Source organism: Thermobia domestica, chromosome 11 (assembly GCF_964235325.1).
Source record: "Thermobia domestica chromosome 11, izTheDome1.hap1.1, whole genome shotgun sequence".
In the NCBI taxonomy this organism is placed as follows: Eukaryota; Metazoa; Arthropoda; class Insecta; order Zygentoma; family Lepismatidae; genus Thermobia; species Thermobia domestica.
The window spans coordinates 62,846,060-62,869,693 of NC_137464.1; the positions used below are offsets into that span (position 1 = coordinate 62,846,060).

General features: G+C 36.1%; 1 protein-coding gene across 1 annotated transcript in view; it reads right to left on the reverse strand.

Moving 5' to 3' along the window:
* Sec10 (Exocyst complex component Sec10) overlaps nucleotides 1-23,634 on the reverse strand; it is a 92,780-nt gene that overhangs the window by 2,953 nt on the left and 66,193 nt on the right. Inside the window, exons 15-16 of the mRNA XM_081730450.1 lie at nucleotides 9,821-9,977; nucleotides 5,277-5,437 (exon numbers count right to left, since the gene is read on the reverse strand). Coding sequence (XP_081586576.1) covers nucleotides 5,277-5,437; nucleotides 9,821-9,977 — 318 coding nt within the window. The remainder of the gene's footprint in view (nucleotides 1-5,276; nucleotides 5,438-9,820; nucleotides 9,978-23,634) is intronic.

Sequence of the window (23,634 nt, forward strand, 5' to 3'; positions counted from 1 at the left end):
AGGTTATAGTATATGTAAACCAAGTCCTTCATATAGCACAATTAAGGAGCACGATTTGTGATCCATTTGTGACTATCTATGAAACATGGCTCGACAACTACAGAAACCAAACAGCAGCCAACGTGGGAGACATAGAAGTTTACTATGGCACAAGAAGTTTCGATAACAGAAATTCGCTGTCAACTATGTTTTGGGATACGGATGGAATCATCCATATGGAATATGTTCAGCAAGAGTCCACAGTGATGCCAACTACTACAATAATGTTTGGACAAACTGAATACAGTCATTTGACAGAAAAGGAAGGAAAAACTGCTGAAAGACATCAGGTTTCTTCGTGCTTATAAGAACGCAGAAATTGGACAAGCTAGGCTATAAAGTGATTGACCATTGCCCTTATTCTCCAAGCTTAGTAAGTCAGATTTTTACTTGTTTCCAAGATTGAAAATCAACTTCAAAAGAAATACGTTTTGCAAACAATGATGTTGTTAACACGTGGCATCAAGGCAAATACATCTCTCTCTCTCTCTCTCTCTCTCTCTCTCCAAGAGATACAGCTGTTGCAGGATCGTTGTCGAAATGTATTGAACTGAAAGGGAACTACATTGAATTAACTTGTATTGCTATTGATATGTCTGCCGCTTTTCTATATTGGACGGGAACTTTTAAAACCTCCTTTGAACTGCACTTATCTACTTATGCACTAATTCTTTCTTTCTCTTATCTTCCCTTACCAGCTCCTGGCTCTGTGAAAAGTGATTTCACCACTGATAACAAGCTTTCCCATGACTTTTTACCGCAACTTACAAATCGATTAACCTACGTGACATAAAATACAACACGCAAGAAATTCTCGATTAACTATTTCATGTCAAAGCAATATCTTCAAACAATGATTTCTTTCGTAGCTACCTAATATCTGAATAGGATTAAATTCTTACCTTAACGTATGAAAGACAATTCACTTTTGTAACAAATATAGAGAGCAGTCAGCTGATATTTAAAAGTTTCGAAAAGATAGGCACTTCTTAAATGATACGAGAACCCATTTGATGACAGCACTGTATATCATACAATAAGAAAGACTCGACTACATCAGGGTTCCTACTGATCAGGAGAAATCTAGTTCCTTAACTTTCTCTGACCTTTGGCAGAAAATTCCCTGACTTTCATTACAGATGTCGAATGACGTTAACATATAAATAAGGAATAAATAACGGTGAATATTTATATATGAGAACATTTACTCTTAGAGAATGTACAAATTGGTGTATAATTAATGTTAGAAAAATATATTTTATACAATTTCCCTCAGTTTCCCTGATCTCTAGTCCTTTTCCCTGAGTTTCCTGCATCATTTTCCCTGAGTTTTTCCTGACTTCCTTGACCAGTAAGAACCCTGTACATATATAGTTTTATACGGCGAAAAATTAAAACAGAACAAGCACTTTTTCAATCTCGCTCTCTCCTTGTGGGGTGCAAGTTGGAAGATAACGAGTTTAAAGTTTACGCTAGCGATCGGCGCAGTTGGATCATCTGTCGCTCTGGTGGGAGAAATCTAGTCAATAACACAAAAATGTCGCGTATTTTGAAGTTGTCTACAAAGGAGAAACAACGAGTTGTATCAGATTTTCGTGAGCTAAATAGAAAACCAACTGAAATTCACAAAAAAGGTGGAGTGTATAGATCATATCGGCATCGCAAAAATGATGCGTAAATCTTACATATGCGCCTCGCTCCAAGTCGACCTGTAACTACTGCGCTACCAGAAGCAATGATAGGAAAATTCAAAAGAATCAATGGATTCATCTATGAACATTGGCACGGAAGTCTAAACATTTGATTGGTAAATCAAACGATACTGATGGCCGTGTGCACCAACGAAGCTCAACTGTTGAACAAAGATCATAACCAAGCTCGGTGAAAATGTCTGTTGCACCAACAAACGTTCAAGATTAAGTCTCGGTCAAATGGTGGATAAACTTGATTTTAGCTTGAACGACTGAATTTAGGGGTTTAAACTTCGTTGATCCAAGTCAGTCAGTTTACATTCAATAATGTCTTTGTATTTTTCCATTAATGAAATTACAATACATTTCTCTGTTCGGAAAAAATTTCTGCTCCTGGTTTCAAGATATTTTTCCATCACAATTATGATTACTGAAATTAGACTACTCACAACTCTATGCACACAATGTCGAAAGTCGAAAAGACCGGCACGCGGTATGCTTTCTTCATTTGTTACTTTGTTAAACGAAGATCAGAGACAAACGACGACAACCAATCAGAGTCGATTTAAAAATTGACCGAAGTTTACTTAAACGAGATGTACTGAACTTCGATTTTCAATGATGCAGCAAAAGTCCTGGAACCACGACGCGTTTGGGTGAACTCTCGTTTCAACTTCGTTGATGCACACGGCAATGAGCGTAACAAATTGAACTTCGGCAAAGTCAACTCATGTACAATTCATGCTGATATACAAGTTTGTCTCGGATAATTTTACAATTTTAAGTAAAAGATTGATATTCATAATTAGAAAGTTATGATGAAAGGAGTTTTAAAAATTGTATATTCAATTTATAAACAAAACACATTAAAAAGGCTACATACTCGCTATGTAGCGCAGTACAAATCTTTTGAAATTTGCAAAATGGTAATATATTCTATATTGCATATTTTACTTTCGTTCTTTACTGATTAAAATGCTTAAAAGAGAAAAATTAATATTATAATTAAGGCCCGGATTTTTATGTTTTTACATATTTTTTCCTTTGTATGTACGCTGGTGAAAATATGAAAATTTCGCAAATTACGAAGTAAAGAGCCATATAAACCAAAATCACGTTACATATTTTTAAATATTTTGAAGTCTGTTACATATTTTCCGTCTACTGTACATATTTTTACATAAATTCAGTTTCCTTGCTCCTTTTCGCTAATTTTCTTTAAATAATACGCAAATAAAAATAGGCTTATATATGGAACAATAACTCAAAAAGTACTTTATTTAATTATCTGTATTTTTTTCTCCCACTTTGTTCAACTGATTTGCATTGCGGAAAAGCTGGGTTAAAACAAATCATACACCCTACAATATGCAAAGAAACGTCGTCAGTTATTGCTTCCAATCCTGAAAAAAAATCTGTTTATTATATATAAAGAAAGAAAACAATATAAGGATTTCTGTGATTATCGCCTTCGCAGACGCCACTCGGATGTATGCCGACAAAACAAACTAAAACGCACACAGTTGACTGGCTCTCTCACCTTTTTTTATGTGCAACCTCTACGGGTGGGGGTGGCGGTGAGAGGGAGGTGATTGGAGCGGCTAGGCTTTATCACTTGTTTCTTAAATCGAATAAAAAATCGCTTTTGTATGACTCGATGGCTACTTCGCCACTTCTTCCGTCAAACAAAGGGAAAAAAGATTCAGTTTCGCAACCGGTTTGTTAGTGTGCAGCTTGTGACCGAGTCAGTTTGTTTCTTGTTTTCAATGATGGCTTCCTCTTTAGCGTCAAAATTGGAATCGTGGATAGCTATGGATGACGCTTATACCACAGACGGTAAAATTGTATTTTGTCAAGTATTCGATAAGAAAGTGGGCTGTTCAATGAAGTCGCAATTGGACCAGAACACGAAAACAGCTATTCACACGAAAAACAAGGTGTTACAGCCTGCCACAAAGCAAAAACTTTTAACCCAAACAAAACCAGCTTCTGAAAACAGCAGTGAATTTTACAAAGACCTTGCCAATGCGTTCATAGCAGCAGACATACCGTGGTATAAATTGCAAGTCTCACAGTTCGCGTCCTTTTTGGAAAAATTTTGCAAGAGACACACACATTCCTGACGAATCTACTATCCGCAAGAACTATTCGGATGTGTGCTATGAAGATACTATCAAACACATTCGAGCTGAAATTGGTGATTCGCATATATGGTTTGCGGTGGATGAAACTACAGACGTATTAGGACGTTTCGTTGCCAATCTGGTAGTAGGAAAGCTTGACCCTGATTCTCCATCACGACCATTTCTGATCTGTTCAAAAGTTTTGGACAAAACAAACCATTCCACAGTTGCACGTTTCGTAAATGATGGACTGAGAGTGTTGTGGCCAGAAAGTGTTCCTGCAGAAAAAGTGCTTCTGATGTGTTCTGATGCTGCGGCGTACATGTTAAGAGCTGCCGATGCGCTTAAAGTGTTCTACCCAAAACTCATTCATATGTGCTGTTTGGTCCATGGATTACATCGTGTAGCAGAGGAAGTGCGGATCAACTTCCCTGAAGTCAATGAGCTTGGGTCTTCTACTAAGAAAGTTTTTGTGAAAGCCCCTGGTCGTGTGCAGTGCTACAACAATATGCTACCAAATATGTCGCTACCACCGCAGCCTGTACTGACACGGCGGGGCACCTGGATACAGGCTGTTAACTTCTACAATGAAAATTTTGATGCTGTAAAGTCAGTTGTTACCACATTTCCTGCAGAGTCCAGTGCAGCAGTACGTGATTCTCAAAGTGCGTTCAAAAATCCTGTTGTTCACTGTTCACTAGTGTACATTGCAAGTAATTTCGGGTGGATTACAAATGTTAGCGAGAAGCTAGAAAAAAAATCATTATTTTTTATATTCAATAATGTGATTTTTTACTTTCTTGATACATATTTTCATTTGCTTCTCTTGAAAATTTGTACGTATCTGTGGGAAGTTATTACAGAAAGATGTTACAGTATATTTATTAGCTAAGAAAATAGCACAGACACAAAATAAACACGAAAAAATATTCTTACATATTTTCATATTTTTAACATATTTCTTACATATTTCATTGATTTTTGTTACATATTTATGTACATATTTCGGTACTTTGTACTACATAAAAATCCGGGCCTTAATTATAATACATTATCTTTCTTTCGTCCAATTCTTGTGAATAGGCTCTGCAAGGCCACGATGACCGCGACTGCTCTTAGATGCTCAGTGAACAATATTGTACTGCTACTGAGTAATTGTCGCGTATGAGAAATACTTCGCAGAAAACACAACATAAATAACACGGGATTCCTGATTTCGCTTTTATTCTAACATTGTTTTTATTCTTTTATACTAATGCTTTTACTCTAAAGAAACACGAAATCTCCGCAGTTTACCCATCAAGTAACACCATTTTTTTTAACGAATTAAGTGCAAATGATTTAAATTTTTTAAAAAAATCAATGAAAATAAATTTTCTTTTTTTTTAAAAAAAAAAACTTTTTTCATCTGGATTATACTTACCAATTGGTCACCCGTGCACACTTGTTTCAAGTTCTCTGGTTTCACTAGCAACAAGTTACAAAGTGCATGAAGTGTATCAAATAAAGTATTTACTAAGGGAACTTTGAACTCCTTCACACACTTCCTATATTCGTTGACATCACAGATCACGCACATAGCTCCTGAAATTAAATGCATGATATTAAGAAAAGTTAATTCAAGTATTTCCAAGACAAATATTATACTAATATAAAATTCTTAGCAAAGTGGGATTCTGTATGGTTTCACTGGAAACACCGAGAGATTTGGAACATGAAGCAACTACTACAAGCCAATACTATGCCAACCTATCCCCGAAAATCAAGAATAATGGAAGAGGACTATTCACACATGAAATGTTCTTCTATCATCACATTGCTTCCGTTCATGTGCTACGTTTATGGATTGCTGGTACTCATGTTGTTGTCCTAACGGATGAATCGCTCTCCGTACTCAGTCAAAATTGTCCCCAACAAATTTCTCCTATTTGCAAAACTGAAACTTCTATATCAAGGACCATCTTTCCCGGATGATAATGCTGTCATGAATTTTGCAGACAGATATTTCGAAAGCAGAAAGATATTTGTTTCCAACAGCACATACAAATTTTGGAGTGGCGATCGACAAAGTGCACTAAAAGAGAAGATTATGTTGACAAAATGCACACATTTTGATTTCTGTGGTATTTTACTTTCTTGATATGTTGAAAGAAAAAGCACACTTTGGTTTCTGTGTTATTTTGTTTACTTGGTGACTATGAGATTCTACTGAACACTTCTCGTGTATTTCTTAAGTGATTGTAAAACTGAAAACTAATATTGTATTTTACTTAATCTATTAATTTTACTACAAAGTGAATTAGTTTAAATGTATCATCAATGTTCTTGCATTTATTAGTTCAAAAAGTGTTCTTTATTTTTATAAAATGCTCATCTAAATGGTGAAAATGGTAAAACATTATAGATATCTTCTGGTTAAAATACAAGCTTTTATACAGGTGTTTCAGGTCAATAGACACTTGACACCCTGTTTCTGGAACACCAATGTTATGAAGGACAGTATTTCTATTCAAGTGGGTTTCCAACCATGTCAGGAATCAACTGTAGTGCAGTCAGCGGATGTATAGCCATTATGCAAAGCAACTTCACACAAAAACTCGGCCTCCTCCATCATACTACCAGGGAAAGTCATATGTTCGTAGCGTGTTTATGGGTAATATTCAGCACCCGACTCCCCCTGTACCACAGAAGCCTATTCGGCGAAATACATCCTATCACACTGTATGGTCCTTCTCCAACGTTCCATCAATGACACAAGCCTCCGACGATACAAGATTGCAGTTTTGAAGCAAATAACTCAGTATTTCACGCCATCCACGGAATGGAATTGTCTGTCCTTTAGGAAGTGTGCCATGGAACGAAACAGATGAAAATCAGATGGCGCAAGGTCGTAACTGTAAGGGGGAGGGGTAAAATTTCCACGCCATCCATGGCCACAATTTTCTGGCGGACTCTTCTTGACCTATGGCATGAAATTGTCAAATTGGAGAAGTCGCTTTTGATGTACCAGTGCTGGATAACGACGACAAACAATGTCGTATACCCCTTGCATACAATGTCCCTTCTACAGCACAGTCACGTGGAACGAGCTCCCAGTGCACAGGACCTTCGAAATTCCACTACACACACAGTATTGTCTTCTCTTCAAAACGCCCTCTTTGAACAATAGCCTGCGCCTCGGTACCTGGTCGAAGCCATTGTTTCCCGGTGTCAGGATAACGAAGAAAGATCCACTTTTCATCATTCGTGATGATCCTCCGCCAAAACCTATCGTCTTTTGAATTTCAAAGCAGTTCTTCACACAGGGTCACACGTTGTTGAGCTTGAGCTAGAGTCAATTCATGGGGAACCATTCTCGATTGTCTGAAATGAAAATCAAGTTGATGCAGATGACGAACGACACTGGTTTGTGATGACTGGACCTCATCTGTCAGCTGACGGGTACTGGCTCCTGGGTTTGCTTCCACAACGTTCAGGAGGGCATCGATATGCGTCGTTACAAAACGTCCACACTTCGACTTGTCATCGAGACTGGTGTCACCAGCCCGAAAACGTTGAAACCACTTTCTAGCTGTGGAAGGGTGGACAATACCTTCACCTTCAACAGCACAAATTTCCTTGGCTGCTGCTGCTGCATTCAACCCCTTTTTCCAGTAATGGTGCAGAAGCACGCGACACACAAGTTTCTCCTCAGTCACTATCCTGCCAATTGTGTATTCAACGAGTTTTCTTCCTACACACTGTTAGCGCTGTGAAAATACAAACACGTGACACGGGTTCTGCCACCACCACCTTCAACTGTTCTACACGTTGTACACGGTTTTCCGGCATCGATGGGTGCGTCCTCCAACGCCACGAACGTATGACCACCCTGGTATCTCACTCCTAACAAAGCTGATTACAGGACTACGCCGCAAGTATGTCGAAGCGAAGTTGACCACTTTGAAAGGTCTAGGAACCATTAATCTTGAAGTCTTGATAATGGTGAAAGCTGTCAGCCAAAATTCACTGTCTAATATGATTCATTAAACAATCGATAAAGAAGCGAAGTGTTGACCTTTTGAGTTTATTGATGACATTACTCTTCAAGTGGTTTATATATTATAATAACGATACATAGATGAGTCATCTATATGGAAGGACATAGAGGCCGGATCCGTATGCAGTGACTTAATGAATTAATATTACTCTGGGGACAACACGAGTAAGAAATCAGTGTCCTGAATAAATCTCTCTGCGAAGGAATCTTTATACAGTCAGGAACATAAATAAGTCGAGGTTGGAGTCATAAGAAATAAAGACTCTTACTTCTACTTATTCGTAACTGTACAATAACTGTTCGTAACTGTTCGAAAAAGAAAATAGGATATTCTCCTTTCTACATGCAGATATTATAAAGTGTCGATCCCATATAACAAAACTACAGCCACATCCATTACAACAAAAGCCACAGGCACTATGAACACTGTGGTGTCTTCAATGCATGTATTTGAGTACAGTACGTACGTGGAGGTATGACAATCAAATCGCGAATTTGTTTCCGAAAATCAGAAACCATTTCTATATAGAATTTGTGATTTGAAATAGAAAGTAAAAAAGAAATCATCTGCAATATCTACCCCATTAGTAAATTAAAAACCGAAAAAAAAAATTAAATAAGGAATCACAGACCCTCGCAAAATACAGCAGATTGTTCGGTTTATATCGTACCGAATTTGAAGGATACTATTACGCTGCTATCTCTATTGGTGTTCTAATAAACCACCAGCACTTTGGATTACTGCATGACATCGAAGTTTCCACTGGATTAAACTTCGGCGAAGCACGAGCAAAGAAATTCGGTCCCACTCCTTCTCGCAAGCTTTCCCGAGACCAGCGAGAGTGTTTGTACGCCGATGTTGGACACATCTTTTCAACAGACCACAGCTGCAGAAATCCATTACGAAAGGCATCAGGACTCATCACAAGAAGTCTTGAAACAGAATGATATGAATTCCTAATTCCCGTTCTATTTCGTGATAAAAATGCAGAAATCTTCTGGCGATATGACTTGAATACTTGTCTATATGGAATCTCTCTGGTTGGCGTCCGCATCATACAATTGAAGGATATCAATCAGAAAGATAGGTGTTATAAATAATCCTGGAAGTACCTTGCATTCACTTTCACCCCGGATAACTGAATCTCATAAAACCAAGAGGAAAATCTTCCCGGCAGTGGCGAATAAAACTGCAGCGGTCTTGCAATCACAGTCATGGTATGTCAGAGCTCGAGCATGACCAGCGAGATGGATGTATGCTTCATACATTGTGACGACTGCCTGCCATTAGGCCTAGTCAGATGCTTCTTAGTAATCCTGCAATTCGTTTCTCGTATTGATGTGTGGTGCAGGAGTAGTAGTATACATGAGCTCATGGAAGCATCTCAAGCTGGGACGCTAATGAATGCCTATGTTCATAGTTCAAGGTGTCTAATTGAATTGCTGGCTCATCACACGTTGGGTCGAGGACTTTCCCAACACACTAATCGGCGGATTCCTTGCAGCATTGTGGGTGTCATTTTCCTTGGAGTTCTTCTGTTCCTGGTGTTTTTCGTAGACGACTGTTCCGCCACAGGTTCCTAATTTATGTACGGGCAACAATAACTTCCGCATTAGTTACCCCGAGTATAAACCCATTCTCACAAGACTTTTACTAAGCATATGTAGGAAAAACGAGCGTAAAAAAGGGCCCTGCCATACCTTTCCCAGTAACGGTATAATTTAGGCGCCATTTGACGGCACCTACAACTTCAGATATAATACTGCTCACAATAAGTAACGCGATGTTCAAGAATATTTCAGCAGATGGCAATGTCGTTTCTAATTCGGTCCGATCTAAACCAAACAACCTTTTGTACTTACAAACACTTTCTTTCGAACCCTTTTGTCTTAACACGCAAGTTTTATCTAAGACTAAAACAGCTCACCTGCCGAGTTATACTGGAATTGCTGCAAGTGTTCATATATAACACGGTGAAATCGGGTACCTAATTCCATCATCAGTGATTCCACATTTTTTCCATCAAGACTATCCCGGATCCTTTCCACTATCGAGCTCACAAATTGCACAACTGCTAGACAAGCCTAGAAAGAAAATATCGTACCAATAATAAGTTTACGTTTGCCTTTTAGCCCTTACATTACAAATAATAATAATAATAATAATAATAATAATAATAATAATAATAATAATAATAATAATAATAATAATAATAATAATAATAATAATAATAATAATAATAATTACTGTACCAGGTTTAATTTTCCTAAAGTATGATTTCGACTTCTTTCTATGACATTCTATGGGTCCAATGAGATGCCAACTAGTATTCAATTGCTCCCACATGTTACTTGAAAACTTACGTTCAGTTCTTACTATTACGATATTGTTTACCCAGTGGAAAAATGAAATTTTTGATTTACGTCCCACGGTTATGCCGGCTAGGCTAAGGAGACGGCGATGATGAGAAATGAATAAAATAGTGAAATGAGGAAAATGGGAGGAAACGGGAGAATTCCGAGAAAACTCACGTACATGGTGTTTGTCCTCCACAAAGCTTACTTGGTGCGAACTGGGATTGAACCAAGGACCTCATGCACTACAAGTGAACGCTCTACTACTGCGCCAGTGGAGTAGAGACCATTATAAATACATATGGTGGATTTTCGTAGATGAACGAAGTTTGTTTGTCTGTATATATATATATATAAGTAAATAACTTCTTTACATTTTTCATTAGCATAATCTGCCCATAATTTACAATTTCTGTATAGGAAAGTTTATTTACACTGAAATGTACTTGCTGAAACAAGAATATAATAATAAAATGTAAACGTCAAGCTGAGTCTGAGTTGAGTTTCTGCGTTTTGTATTGTTACACAATACGAAGATTATAAAGAGCATAACCTACTTTAAAACGCGGGATCCAAACCACGGCCACCAGGGCTTGAATCCGGTGCACTTGACAGGTTCATAGACCGTCATGTAAGATTAATCTTCACGGTATAAAATGTTCTCGACCACATTATCTCGCCTTCAAGGGAGTTGGATTATAGGATCAATAAACGTGAATATCTAGGAGCAACTACATACTATTTGCACTGTAAACAGAGGTGTCATTGAGCCGGTTCGCCCGAACAAGTTGCTAAAACTTCTCAGGTTCCTGGAATCGGTTGTTAATAGGGGGGATTGATTTAAATCAGTTGATTGTTTTAATAAAAATCGTTGATTTAAATCAAATTCCGAAATAAATTAATTTAAAACGAAAGTAATTAAAATCTTGTTTCTGTTCTGTTATTTCGATTATGGAAGATAATAATCATAATACAATGAGACTCAAATGTATGTACAGCACAATATGAAAACGGGTGTCATGCAGAAGATGATTAGGGAAAATCCCGTTTTGAACGGGTAATGGGGGAAATCCTGCTTTCTTTTCTTCGTAACATAGGGTTTTTAAATCGTTAACCATTCCAACGGGGAAATCACCATGGACATTTAAGACGAAAATTCTTCTGTGTTCGTGTCTGTTTGTTTCTTCCCAGATAACAGAGACGTATTTAAAGGGATCCGATCTCTCTCTCTTTTTTTTTTTTTTTAAAAAAAAAGTTTTTATAACAGGCGAAATTTACGTTGCTGTAGTTCTTTCTTAATGCTTAAGAAACCTTGTTTGGGGTTGAAATAGGTTAATGATTGGGATTCATTCAAACTTCAACTCCAATACTTTCACTTAAATGACATAATTAACATTTAACATTAATTCCTACTGTTTTGTCTTCAGTTCGCGACCTGTATTACACAAGGAGAAAGATTTGATTTAAATTTTTAAAAAATGAATAAAAATAATTTTTTTAAAAAAGGAAAACGACTTTTTCCACCCTGGTTGTTAAAACCATCTCTCCACTTCTACGTCGAGTACTTGCGACAAAAAATATTCTGCAGTATATTTCCCTCCCAGCTTTTAAACATGTAATTAAGATATGCTACAGTCGAGACATGTTACATCTAGTTTCTACAGGATCTGGTCAATAGAAATGTCATCCTACTGAAGTGCAGACAGTCCATTTCTGTAAGACGTGTTTAGTTTGTTACGTGTGATGAGATCACATTATAAAAAAAAAAAAAAAAAAAAAAAAAAGTTGTCAATGATATCCTAGAAGGTTATGCTTTCAGTACCTACACTTCAGGGTACTAGAGCGCCTCTAGCGGAAATCTCTGAAAACACATACGTTCGAATGAGCTGTAGGTAGATTGAACAGCCATTCGAAACGATATGTCGAACTGGGCATGGTTTATCTCTGCTTAATGTGAATCTTTAACGGTTTCATGGAAGTGGTTTAGTCGAAAATTAACGTGATTTAAATTTCAAGAATTATGTGAAAATTGTTAATAGTTATCAAAATATCAACATATTATATTTGTGAGTGTTCTATATTCGATACCGAAATATCTATAATTGGTGTGATAATATAATAATCGTGTTAACAGAGGTTATACGAAACAGTCCTCCTGGAGATATTTGATGGTTGTTCAAAGCATATTTAATTGGGTGAGTGTTATATCTTGATTATTTAATATGTCTCAATATATATTGTTAAATTTTTCCTGCAGTTCAAATATTGAATTCATATTGGAATTATAAGGATTAGGAGGTATTATATTTATTATATATATTAGATTTATTACCGAAAGTTGTATTCTTGTTGTGAAGATTTCATATTTACCAGTCAACTCAGATATATATTTTTTGGATTTACTGTAAATTTATTACATTTTTACCATATTCCTTATGTACATACATTGTAAAATGTTTTGAGTATTTTTAAATAGGAAACTAAAACTGATGCAATAAGCACAGAACATAGAACAGTATTATAATTTACAATCGCGAAAACGACAATTAATCTTATATCCATATATTATAAATTGTTAATCACAAATAAAGCGATTTTTGCCTAGTTATTTTACATTTAAAATTTAACAATCAAATATACTTATTATTTGATGAGGAATGTAGCTATTTCTGTAACATAAAATATTCTGTCCAAAATTGGAAACTTTCGAAGTGAATGCCACAAGGAGTTTGGTGAGAGGAGATTGATTACAAAAGGAAAATTTCGTCCAAAGCTTTTCCCGGAGGGAGAGTTCCTAGTATCGCGGCTACGTTCCCTCTTTGCACAGCCATACTTATTCTTTGAATAAGATAGGATGAGGCTCGGGTGTCTTCTGTGTTAATAGTTATGCGGTGTCCAACTTCCTTAATGAAGTTTAGACCTTCCTGACCCCAGGACCCACAAGTTTCAATGGCTATGGTGACGAAGTGGTATTTGTCCAAGAGGTTGTTATATTTTCGTCTCTTTTCATATTCTCTGCGAGTTGCAACCGTCCCAGCTTTTGTGGAAGATGAAGGAAGATTAGAGGGGGCTAGGGTATCAGTACAAGTGAAATCCCATATTAAAGCCTTCCCTCGTTTCCAAGGCACCAAAGACATTCCGTCAGGTCTCTTGCCATCAGAGCGACTACACCCTATTGGCTCTCTCACGGAAGGCGTTCCAGAGGAGATGAGGGCTCTCATAATGAGATCGTTAACAGTGGAGTGTCGAGAGTATCTGCCAGCACTGTGAACACATGATAGGCCATGTATACCTTTCTTATCCACTAAACTTCCGCAAGCAGGGCACTGGTGTTGTTCACAGACATCTGCTCCCAAACGTAACGCACAAGCGACTCGAAAACTTTCGTCGGGAAGATGCAGCCCTAGGGATGAAGATGGGATAGCTTGTAACCAGGCACCTGCTTCAGGGGAAGAAGTAGCAAGAAGACGTGCCTTATCTTCAGGATTGGTGGAGGAGTGAAGAATAGAAGATAATCTGGAGTCTATAAGAGGAGCGTCCCATGAAGTTTGAAAACTTCTCTTATCAAAATCAGGTAGATCGAGTCCGCCGCACGATATCCACTGGGAGATACAATCATTTATCTCAGCTTCTGAATCCTGATGAATATCCTGGCGAAGAAGAGAAGTGATCAAAGGCATAGAGCTATACATGGATGAAAGGAAAGATGGAGTAGCCAAGTCAAGGGCTCGACGAATTCCTAGACCTCCGTGATCCACAGGGAGAGATGCTTGTAGCCATGAGTTATCTGTGAGAGAGCAGTTTAGAAGAGATTCTAGGCCATGTCGGATGGATTCATCATATTGTTCCAAAAGATCTGTCTCATGCCAGGATGGAGAACTACGAAGGAAATATAACAATCTAGGAATGGCTAATGAGGCCCGTAGGAGATAAAAAGCTGAGTGGGTAGATATCTTAGACAGGCGAGTGAAGAAGAGATCTAATTTAGATATCTTGTCCAATAACAAAATGCGTCTAGTATCAGTGTGTAGCGCAGCACCTAAAAGGGAGGCTCTGTCGGATGATATAAGTTGAATTCCAGGTGCAACTTCGTTGAAAAGGGAGTAAAGGGTGTTAGCCTGTTCGTTTGAGACTCCTAGGAAACCGACTTCACATTTGCAGAAATTGAGCTGTAATCCAATGTCACGAGATTGAGTACGAATCTTTTACAAAGCTTCGAGGACATCTTCTTTGTCTCCAGCTATAGTCCCATCGTCGAGGTACCAAATGTTTAACTCCGTATTGATATTTCTGACAATAGAGTGAAGTGTTAACGCAAATAAGGCAGGTCCTAAGGGGTCGCCTTGTTGAACACCTCGTTGGGAGAGTATGATATCTTCACCAAAAAATAGATGACTAGGCTGTGAGTAACACTGATGTATGAAGGTGTATATATAAGGGAAATGCGTTTTAACGGCTGTAAGCATAGAGTCTCTGTTAATTTCGTTAAATGCATTCCGGAAATCTAGTTTCAAGAAAATTTTCTCCTGTTTGTGGGGATGAGAATAATACAGTCGGGCGACATGGGCTGTAACCTCTGAGCCATGAGGAACGCACACTCCCAACTGATGTGGTGACAAGAAAGTAGATAACGGTTCTCTAATTCTTTGGCATACTATCTTAGCTGAAAGCCGTCTCCAAACGTTACCGACAGCGATGGGGCGTATATCACCACTTTTCTTCCTTAACGCTATAAGCGACGCTCCAAAAAATAGTGGTCTAATTTCTGTAGGTACGTTTCCAGTGAGGATTTTTTTGATTTTCAATTTTATTTATAAATTGTTGATATTTAATTAAAGATTATTCTGTATTGCATATTTAATTTTTCATGAATTTTGTTATAAAATTTATCAAGCTAGAAAAACAGTTACTTTCACTTATCCAAATTACCTTAGTATTTCACAATTTTTTTTAATTTATGAAGATAATAGTACTTTTCTGGTAATATTTAAGCTAGTTCAAGTCTGAAATTCACTGTAAATATAGAATAACTCAAGATAATTCTGCATGGAAATTTTTTAAATGCTTACTTTCAAAATATAGCCAGTATACATAGAAATTACGAATCCCGCATACTAATAATTGTCCTGGATATTACAACCAGCGGCCCAGGACGGAGCACATAGTGGCACGTTACAAACATATTGTTTCGAATCTAACTTCAAAAAACGAAGTAAAATACATGTTAAGATTGCGGGGTTTTGTTTGGCAAAATCTGACTAAGGTGGGAAACTTGTTAAGTAAGCTATTAAATATATGGACATTTTTCAGGATCAATCTGTATATATCTATCTATTTTGAATTATGTTAAGGAGGATATTAAAGTTAGTTCAGTTAGGATTGATTAAATGTCAGTATTTTCAGAGTACGTAAAATATATAGCCTATAGCAATAAAACTGTCAATGATTGTTAAAGGGTTGTCGCTTACCGTAAGGTATAGTAATTATTTTCGATATTTAAATTGGATTAGAATAGCTCTTTGTGTTTGTTTGGTAATTAAGATGGAATTTAAGGAAGAAAGAAATCAACCACGTTTATTTTTGAATGGATTTGAAAATGGAAATTCTGGAGTTGTTGTACCGCAGACTGTAGGTCAACGATGGGATTTATCGTATTTAGATTCCGGAAGGGAGTCAAGGTCACTACATATTTCTGCGGTAGATAAACCCCGCGAAATGGTTGAGTCATTGTCTATAGCAAGCAACACCACTGCGAGTTTAGCAGAAGGTGGAATGTTGCATAACGAGTTCCAACCGCTTATGTCTGTAGATAGTGCTAGTCAGGGCATTTTTTAAGCTACCTTTTTGTGTCCAAATGGATACCCAGGCTCAGCACTTGGATACCCAGTCCCAGCAGTTTGGATACCCAGTGCACGTCATAAATCTTTAAATTACTGGGAAAGTACTTGAACAATAAATTGCCTAAATTACTGTACATTTGAAATTACTTCAATATACTTTGGTTTTGTGACTTAGCTTGTATTCTGTGGATAAATATAAAATTGGAGAGTTTCATTCTTGAAATTTCAGATATTCCTCTTTCCTTCGTTTTGCGTACTCATTTGTCTACCTCGAGAATTTAGCACTTTTATTCTACAATACTCTAATACAGAGAAAGTTAATAGACCGACTAAAGAGGTAGAAAGGTTGAAGCCGAACTCTCACATGTAACGGTCCAAATGACGTTTATCCTATATACCTTTTGAATAGTCTCTGAGAGAAAATAACAAGAAAACAATTTGTTATTTGGATATTTAATTTTATGAAATGGAATTTTTACTTAGCTTACAATACTGTTTTGGTTCTTTACAATTAAGACTCATTATTTCTGATTAAAAATATTGTAAATAAACCTTTTACACTTTTGGGGAACACTTTGCGTTGCGACGATAGCCAGTTGTGTTTCTGACGTAGCAACCTTAGATCAGAAACGGCGATATGTAGAGCAAGAAGGAGCTGTTGATTCAGAGTGTCAACGCCGATGGCTTTTAAGTGAAAATCTCTCACGCCGAATGATTAATATAGCTACGTGAAATCAAAGCCAGGATTATTGTTTGTCATCTATAAGGTAGGCTCACGTGTTAGAACATATTTGAGGCTAACTTAACCTATCTGTTGAAGAGAAGGTTATGGTAAATAGGAAGGAACTAGAACGACAGAATGCTTGCCATGTTTGTTTTGTTTTGCTGCTTTTATGGTTTCTGGAGAAAACTGAATATCAAGTTTCCTAAAATCCATATCTGTTTTATTGAGAAGAAGCGATCACAGGCGCTTTTTCCTTTAAAGTCAGATTGCCTTTTATTCTTTACCATCATATGATTGTTTCACTCATCCTACCGTCACACCGATCTACTATGCACTATATTGTTGATATTCATTTGATGCGACGCATATTAAGTTATAAACTTTGATGAAACAACTTTTGATTTTTTGCTTAATTTGGGTTATATATTGACAATGTGAGTGCATTGATTATACATACATAATGTTGAAGTCGATATTTTAGAGTCCTGTTGAGACTGGCTTTCAGCTATTCCTGAGCTACGCTCGTGCATTCGTAATTTGGTCCCCTTTCCAGAGATTCCCAATTTTCATTATCGCCCAATTCCAATCTTCCCAAAGATTGTTCTCTTTAACCTAACCTGTTTTATCCTGGTCTAACATTTCCTTGCAACCAAACATTTCGTGTCTGTTATGGGCAATATCGGTAATTGAGATTTGTTCAGGCACATTTTCTGACATAATTAATAGATGGCACAAACTTGAAAGAAAGTAAGAGATTGTTCATTAAGTACAAAGAGTTATTTTTAACAATCTTTGACCCTCTTTGATGCACAGTTACCTTCAGTGGCAGATTTGCGCCTGCGGTGAAGGCGCTGAAATACTCCAAAATTTTAGGATTTCTATAGAAAACGAATTAAACATTACTCATAATCTTCAAGCCCCGCCCCCCTAATATTTTGGGACTTCTAACCACGAAGTATTCCTAAGAGAAGCTCATACCAAAATATTTTTCTAAATTTGTTGCTGGTCACCTTTGTGCCCATTCCCCTTTTCCCCTTATACTCAGATATTAGAATCTCTAATACTCAGATTATAGTAATTGTGTACTTTTCAGTTTTTTCTTCAGTGCGAGTTTTCTTAAATACTGCCAGAAATGTTTCCTTTCGTTTGGTAATTTTACGAACAGTGATAATGCTAGAAAATGATTAAAAGTTTGCGACAGTTAAATTGTTAGAAAGAATCCCTTATGTCACAAAACGTAACAAATTGAAAATCTTTCTAATGCTCTGTAGCGTTACACAATTAATGGACTGTCCTAATAGTATCTGACAAATACGTCATTTTGTATGTCATTATTTCAAAAGTGTACTTTATACAAAAATGTACTTTAAAATATCTCTACTATGTGTGACAAAGGACCTGTTGTGCCTGGATACCCAGTAGCGATTTCTTAAAAAATGCACTGGTGCTAGTTGTGTCAGTGCAGAGACAAACCCGTTTATTGACCTGGGGCAAACAGCTGTCATAAAAGAAAAAGAAGAAAATCGTAGTACAAATCCTTTTGTAGATAAAGACTCGATAGTGGCAAAAGAAAAGAATGCTGGTAACGAACCTTTGGTTAATAGTTTTATGCCATTCCAAATACGGGCTGATAAATTAAATGGAAGTGTTTCCAGTAATTTGTTTAATGAGAAAATACAGTATATCCCAAGAACAGATGGAACAGACGATATACAGTTATTTCAATTTCTAGTGACAGTTCTTAGAATAATTAAATTAAAAATATTCCCGGTTGAGTCTGTTTTGATAGCAGCTTTGAGTAAAGCTGAAGGTCGTTTAAATCAGGAGCTAGTAGCATTGTATCAAATGACTAATAATTGGTTGCAAATATCAGGATATTTGTTTCGTAGATTAATAACTCCTTTAGGTAGGCGAGAACTCATAAATCGTTATGTGAAGGTGATACAAAGACCTAAAGAAAATTTGCTTGAGTATGTTAGTAATATTTGTGATGCTTATGAAATATGTTACGGAGCTATAAATGATAGTAGATCTAGTGAATTGTTGGATATTATTATGGAGGGCATGCAACCTCAAATTAAATTTGAAATTTATAGATATAGCTATCCAATGTCATTAGATGATCTTATGGGTAATATAATGGAATACGAAAAACATCAACGTAATTTAGAAATGTATACCGCACTGGTGAGGAAATCGGAAAAAAGTGAAAATCCGAGAAATAAGATTAAGTGTTATTTTTGTGGTGGACAACATCGCATTGCAAAATGTGCTTCTAACAAACAGTACCTTTTAAATAAACAGTTAGTTAAATTGAATATGGATGTGAACTCGGAAAGACGCTCTGCAGCTATTAGTGACCGGTTAAGGGCTCCGACTCAGATTATAGGAACCGGAGTTCAAACTAATGGTTTACCTAGTAGTGTGGGTGATAATAACAAACAGTTTAGATATAATAATGGCAATGATAAAAGACGCTTTGCAGGGAATAGTCGACGGTCACGGTTAAAGACTAAAAGTGAGAGGTCCGAAGTTCCAGAAAGGGAAGAAACAGATTTAGAAAGAACTTTGTTAGGAGGTGGAAACAATAATTGTAGTGCGGGTTAAAACACACATACGAAATATAATGTTCGGATGAAGACTCCTATGGAGGGGTTCCGGACTCGATCCCGAGGGGAACATAATAGTGAACATTTGGGAGAAAAGAATATGGTGTTCAATGTGAATCCTGTGAATGTGGGGGAATGTGAAAAAGGAATACGTGAACAATATTACGGTGACTTTAAAAGCAATGGCGGCTCTAGAGGGAACAGCAGTAAAAATAGCAAACCATTATATAGAGAGGATTTGCATTCTTTTAGTAATTATAAACAAATAGAAGATAATAATAAAAGCGAACATACTATTGATGGGATTAAAATTAGTGCTGATGGAAATAAAAGTGAAAATAGAAATACTTTCTCATTGGGAACATTGACTGCGGCTTTTGTCGATGCATTTGTCTTAGGTAAAAGTATTAGAGGAGGCTTAGATACTTGTTCTACAGCATCGTTAATTAATAGACAAAGCTTTATTCAATGGAATCGGCAGTTGAACTACCCAGTGAAGATAATAAATGAGAAGTTCATTGGTATAGGTGTTGATAAACAAAAGTTAACACTGGATCAGTGCGTAGTTATACCCATTAAGTTTAAAAACCGTGTTTACAGACTAAAGTTTTTCCTAGTTGAAAATTTAGAACCAGTATTTATACTGGGAATAAATGAACTAAAATTCTTGAAAGCGAACATTGATTTAGTGAATAATAAATTATTTCTCCCTTTGGAAGGAGTGGACATACAGTTACATTATACACTAAATATCCACCCCCCTTGTTTAAATCGAGATACTCGTTCGTGTGATCTATTTTACAGTGAACCAGACCATAAGACTTCTAAACTATTTCTGCGTGACTCGGACTTGGTGGAAAGGTCCATAGTTCAGGCTTTTGATACGGATGGAGGTAGACATCCGGGAGTTCCAGCACAGGGATTTTGCAGTGTTGCCACATCTATTAGTCCATCTTTGGATAGCAGACCCAACATCCAGTCGGACCAGATGGATAGCCCATTGAGGGTGGATCCTGTTGTATTAGAAGCTAATCCTGAATTACAAGGGTATGTTAACGAGATATTTAGTAAATATCCTTCTGTTTTTTCATCACATGTTGGTAAAATTAAAGACTTTGAATATAAAATCCAGTTAAATAACTACACTCCTATTCGTAAGAAGGCTTACCCGTTATCACGGAGTTCTCAAAGAGAGATGGATAAAATTCTCGATGAGATGTTAAAGGCCGATTTAATACAACCAAGTAACAGTGATTATGCTTTCCCTTGTTTTTTAGTAAATAATAATGACGGAACAAAGAGATTAATAGTTAATTATTCTGATTTGAATCGTCATCTTTATTTAAATACTCAGTTCACACCAAGGATAGAAGACATATTGTCTGAATTATCTGATGGTAAAATCTTTAGCCATCTGGATATACGGAAAGCATATTTAACCATACCTTTAACAGAGGAAAGCCGTCATCTAACAGCATTTCTTACGCATAGGGGTTTATATGAATATAAAGTCTTACCTTTTGGTTTGGCAGCAGGGAGTCATGTATTATCTAAAATATTAACTGACTTATTGTATCCTTTGAAAGATGAAGGGGTTCAATGGTATATGGACGACCTAATTTGCAAAAGTTCAGATATAGAAAGCCATAAGCAATTATTGGAAAAAGTTTTAAGGTTATTGGAAGAAAAAGGTTTAACTTTATCCACAAAGAAATGTACCTTTTTTTCAAATAAGATATCATATTTAGGCTTTATTATTGAAAATGGGAAAATGTACATGGACCCTTCAAGGTTAGAAGTAATTAGAAAGTTACCTGCTCCAAAGACAAAAAAAGGATTAATTTCTTTATCATGTTTTTTACAATACTATGCAAAGTTCGTCCCGCAGTTTCATGAGGTTATGGAACCTATTGAACGTTTAAGGGCTGCTTCTGCTGAATTTGTTTGGGGACCGGAACAACAAAAAGCATTGGAAGATATTAAGGAATTATTTGCCGATCATGTAATGTTAAAACTACCCGATTTAAATAAGAAGTTTATTGTCAATACGGATAGCAGTCTCAAAAGTTTAGGGGGAGTCCTACAACAATATGATGATAATAATAACTTGGTACCTGTAGCATTCTATAGTAGACGTCTAAAGAAACATGACTTTAACAAGCCGATTTACTTGCTAGAAATGTTAGCAGCTATAGAAACTATGGAACGTTTTAGTACTTACTTGCATAAACCTTTTGAATTAAGAATGGATCATTCTGGACTTGTGTATGCCTTGAGGAATATGAAAAGGGTTAAACGTTATGGATCATTATTATACAGACTATTTGCATTTACGTTTGATGTAAAATCTATATCCTCTAATATGAATATAACAGCAGATTTTATTTCAAGGTTACATGATCAGAATAATTTTGAGGAAATGGAAACTGAACTTTCTCATTCCGAACAGGTAAATAATTATTGTCTAATTAACCTTTGGAATATGCCTTTTGCTAATATATCTATTAAAGAACATCAATTAAAGGACCCTGAATTAGGTAATATTATTAAGGAATTAAAAGCAAAAAGGGAAGTAGAAGGATATAAATTAATCCAAGGCATATTATGTAAGAAAACAAGAGCCATAAGAAATCCATACAAAGTATGTTTGCCCAAGGAATTAGTTCCTAGTATAATAGAATTCTTTCATTCAAATATTTTGCCAGGTTCTCATGCTAGTATAAATAAAACTATAGCTAAGATCTGTGCTCGTTTTACATGGAATGGGATATTGAAGGAAATAAAAGATTACGTATCCACTTGTTCAGATTGTCAACTAAATAAGAGCCATAATAGAAAACCTACTGGAAAGCTAGTATCTAAGTATGAGAATGTAGTTAATGGGCTCTGGGCAGTAGATTTACTAGGACCACTAATTGAAAGTAAGTCAGGACGTTACTGTTTGACAGTTGTCGATTCCTTTTCTAAAAGAGTATTTCTAGAACCAATTAAGGTCTTGTCGTCACAAAGTGTGATTAATAAGTTATATAAATTAATGTGTAGAAATGGATTTATTTTTAGCATATGTCATGATAATCATTCAATATTTACATCGGCTAAATTCAAAGATTTTCTTTATGCAAATGGTATTAAGGATATTAGTATATCCCCTTATCACCCGGCTTCAAATCCTAGTGAAAAATACGTCTCAACTATAAAAAATTCATTAAGAATATATTTTGGAAAGAAACAAAGCTCATGGGATAAAGGATTGTGGGAAATTGAATTTTCTGTCAATAATGCCATCCATGAGGATACGAAATGCAGTCCTATGGATTTAGTATTCAATTATAATGTTTGTAATCCACTGGATATTAAGTGGAAAATAAGTATGTTGGACTTGAATCCTAGGGATCCCGAGTTATGGAATCGAGCTTTAAATAACATGGAAAGAGCATGGCAACGTAAAAAGAAAATATACAATCAACGCCGGCTAGATAATGATTATAAGGTGGGTGACAAGGTGTTAATTAAATCACAGGTATTATCATCAATGAAAGATAAAAGAACAAAATCTTTGTGTGCGAAATGGTGTGGACCATTCGAGATCGAATGTTTTCTGGGTAGGAATACCATAAGAGTTGTTAATGTAGACAATCCTAGAGATATCCGTAAGAGTCATGTTAGTTTGACGAAAAAGTATAGAGAAAGGAGAGGAAATGCATCATAAATATTAAATGTATTAAGCATATTTCTGTACTTGATTCCCAACTGAAGTTAAAAAAAAAAGGTAGAAAAAATTAATCTAGTCAGAATTATAAAAAAAAAAAATCTTACAAACCATCTAGTCAGATAAACTTTATATAAGTAGAGATAATATATTAAATTGTTTTTAAAAATATTTTAATGTGTTTCTAATATATGTTTTTGTTAGTGTTCCAGATCTGAATGTCTTGTATCTATGTCCCAAAAATGTCTGTAAAAAATTGTATTAGTCCAAATTCCGGCATGGAAAATTTTATGGAATGTATGTAACGAAGCTCAACCAGATGTAAGGAAGCTGAAGATTGATTGGAATTATGATGGTGCTATGTTTGATGAGTATAATGAATATTGTTATTATTACTGAAATTAATTTCAAAAGAAAGAGTATGATTACCTCCTGAAAATATATATAGAAACATATTGAGAATGGATTCTGTAAACGTTTATGAATAGATAGGGACTATTAGTAA